Consider the following 3470-nt stretch of genomic DNA (forward strand, 5'->3'; position numbering starts at 1 on the left):
CCGAGTGACACTGTCTTTTGGAGCTGAGCTGGTGTTATTTTGCTGCTGTTATTATTGCCTCCTCTTGGGCAAACTATATACGGCCTTTGTCCCATCCATTTCTATGGTTTTAGGAGAAAATGTACACTCTGGTTTTATTTTAAATGTGGAGGTTTACAAATATCCTTATAACTAGGCCCTCAAATGCCCTCATCAGGTAATGGTCACTTTCAGGCCTCTGAGGTGGATTTTTCTCTGCTGCCGCCCAGCCTCTTCTTCCCTTTTCTCTGTCTGTCCTGCAGTGGATGTGATTCTGGACCCAGACACAGCCCATCCCCGCCTTCTTGTGTCTCCAGATCTGAAGAGTGTGAGGTGGAGAAGCAAAAAACAAGACGTTCCTGACAACCCTGAGCGATTTGAGAACATGTTCAGTGTACTGGGCCATGGGAAGTTCTCTTCAGGAAAACATTGGTGGGAAATGGAGGTGGAAGTGGAGGAAATGGAGGAGACGACGAGGGCACTGTGGGCTGTGGGCGTAGCGCCAGATTCTGTGGTGAGAAAGGGAGGGAAGACAGTCCCTACTCCTGAAGAGGGGTTCTTGGTTGTGGGGAAGCTGTTTGCTGGTTCGTTCTCATCTGGTCAGCTCATGGCTTTCACTTCTCCTAACTGGACCGCTTTGACCTTGAATCGTGAGCCCAGGAAGATCCGGGTGTCCTTGGACTATGAAGAGAGCTGTGTAGAATTTTTTGATGCTGATACAGGCGATTTGATTTTCAATTTCCCTTCAGCCTCATTTTCTGGGGAGGCGATCCGCCCCTTTTTCTTTTTGGCTGGGGATATCAGAATGAATGGCTAAATTCTGAGTAGGATTCGCATCACCCCCACTGTTTCCACCATTCCAAAAGACAGGTTCTCGAGAGCCAGGTGAGATCTTCATGGTTTTCAAGAAGAACGTCTGGTTCCTCAGACCGGGTCCATCATCTTCCATCTGTTGAAGAAATAATCCAAATTTTTTTGGGGGAGGTAGATATGTTGTCGAAGGAAAGTTAGGTTTTGAAGCTTTCTTCTGTTGAATAACCAGACCTTATCCCCCCCCCCCGGAGAAACAAAAGACAGAAAAAATGTTTTGGGATAGGTTTTCTGTGTCTTGAACATCTACCTGACTAGGACAAATTACACAGGGGCAGGCCTCTGTTGACTGTTGCCTATAATGAGGCACAGGCTCCCTGCCTCAAAACAGAGATGTGAGCCTTAGCATGGAAAAAAGGCCTCCTTATTTAAACTCTTTTTTTTCTGCTGCTGATAAACATGGTTATGTCAAAACATTGTAGTGAAAGGTAGTTTCTGACTCTGTCTGTTCACTGTTAATGACTCCTATTTATTTCCACCATTTTTGCTCCAAACATGAGCAAAATATTTCCAGTCAGAAAGCAGAAGTGGCTTGTTGCGTGGAACTCTTATTAGTACATCTCCTTGGAGCTCAGGTGTCTGCATTCCTGGAGGCCATCTCTCCTCTGACTGGAATCAGGGCAAGAAGCGCTCCAGATTGAAACAGCGTTTGTTCAATCCCTTGCCAATCCATCGCTGACCTTAAGTGCTGATTCAGCCCTCAGTACAGAAGAACTGTATTTATGTGCTCACCTGATAAAGTTATATACAAGACCGTGACCATTCATGTAGGTATAACACCAGATTAAAAGACATACTTATGCTAGAACTCATGTTTAAAGGGAATGGGCAAAAAAGTCTTAGACAAATCACAGCATTCTTCCAGATAATAGCAAAGATAACAGTTTTCCTTTTTCCCTTTTTTTTTTTAACACTCTAGTCTATCACCCAATAGATAGATAGCAAAGAACCAGCCTCTATAGATGAGCAGTCTTGAGAATAGAACTAGCACAGGCAAAGTAAGTAAGGGGAGCTGCTACTTTTGTAGGATCAAGAAAACCCTCCTGAAGTTCACAACGATGGGTAGAAACACATTGGAAGAAAGGCTCTTGTCAGGGGAAATGTGTGCTATTGTAAGATCTGGGGGTTTTCCCCTCTGTTGACTGTAAAAGATTCCGTGTTAGTTCTTCTATCTTCTCTAAGACTGAACACAGCTTGAACCGTGTATATCAGGTATGAGAATAAAAGCTACTGTTATTTTGTATTATATTAATGATCTTTTTTGTTTTATTTCTTTATTGGCTGATTGATACACAAAAATACATCCATTTTTGAAAGCCAACGTATAATTCAACCATGGTCATTCTGGCATGATTTCAGTCAATGTACAAAACACTGTTAATCCTTGTAGAAAAGTTAATGTTGATAACATGCGGGTGCCAGTTTATCTCAGTCTGAATTTGTCCTTGGGGTAAATTTCCCCCTGGCACTTTTGGGGATTCAGCTCCTTGCGTTCCACAGCAGTGATGCACAACTCAGAAGGATCGCAGACACTGTGTATAAAATCCTGTGCAATAACCGTCTCAGACAACACTTAAGTATTACACGGATGGACAGGTGCATTGGCTATCAATACAGTATGTTTTGCCAAATATTTAAATTTTATTAAAGACTGCCCCATTTCATGGTCTCTGAGTATGTTTTGAATATATAGCAGAAAGTTAGTTTAAAATTTATACAGGAGGGGGGAAATCGTGTAATCCACTGTATTGTTTGAAAATTATGGGGAAGGTGAAGCGGGGTTGCCAGCTTTATATCATAATGAATGAAAGTTGGTGGTGGAAAGCACTGTGATGTTGCAGCCAAGTTATGTAGACCCCTGTAGGGTTTTGAGGCAAGAGACAAAGAGGCAGTTTGCCATGGCCTGACTCCGCATAGCAACCCTGACCTACCTTAGAGGTTTCCCATCCAAGTACTAACCAGGGCTGGCTCAGCTTAGCTTCTGAGACCTGATGCAAATCCTGGTCAGGGCATGGAAGTTAGCATTGGTAAAAGACAGAACTGGCTTGGCTCTCCTCCTAGAGGATTTCAAGGAATGAAAATGGAGGGATATTTGCCAGTTTTCCCTATCCTGCTGCGGACCTAAAACTCCCCTCGTGACATTCGTCAGGAAAATCCCCCCCCCCCCAAAGAATTATTTTTTGTATTTCAATTTTTTTTTTTTTTATGGTCCCCAAGAGAATGTAATGGAGGAAACAGAAACTGAGCAGGTACTCTTCTGGTGCAATATTAAAGCATTAACAAAGTGACATGGTAGAAATCCTAGAACCCTATAACCAACTATGGAGCATCTGTACATTCTAGCACGCAGGGAAGAGAGAGATATCCCAGAGAAATTGTCGTAGGGTGAAGTAAAAAACAAAGTCTTTATAAAAAGGTTCATTGTAAAAGGGAAAAAAGAAAAAGGGTGGTTAGCATAAAAAAAAGTTGTGGGAAGGAGGCAAAACAAAATACAGGGGAAATGCACAGAGCAATGCAGCACAAAGCTGTTCAAATAAAAAACAATACAGTTGAACAGCTAAGCTAAACATGTTACCTAGGCT

The 3470-nt window shown here is 42.6% G+C and overlaps 1 protein-coding gene across 1 annotated transcript in view; it reads left to right on the forward strand.

Moving 5' to 3' along the window:
• Positions 1–1073, forward strand: part of LOC107120907 (zinc finger protein RFP-like) — a 12701-nt gene extending 11628 nt beyond the window's left edge. Inside the window, exon 9 of the mRNA XM_015423675.1 lies at positions 282–1073. Coding sequence (XP_015279161.1) covers positions 282–835 — 554 coding nt within the window. The 3' untranslated portion in view covers positions 836–1073. The remainder of the gene's footprint in view (positions 1–281) is intronic.
• Positions 1074–3470: the final 2397 nt, after the last annotated feature.

Source organism: Gekko japonicus, unplaced genomic scaffold (assembly GCF_001447785.1).
Source record: "Gekko japonicus isolate JY-2015 unplaced genomic scaffold, Gekko_japonicus_V1.1 scaffold1996, whole genome shotgun sequence".
In the NCBI taxonomy this organism is placed as follows: domain Eukaryota; kingdom Metazoa; phylum Chordata; class Lepidosauria; order Squamata; family Gekkonidae; genus Gekko; species Gekko japonicus.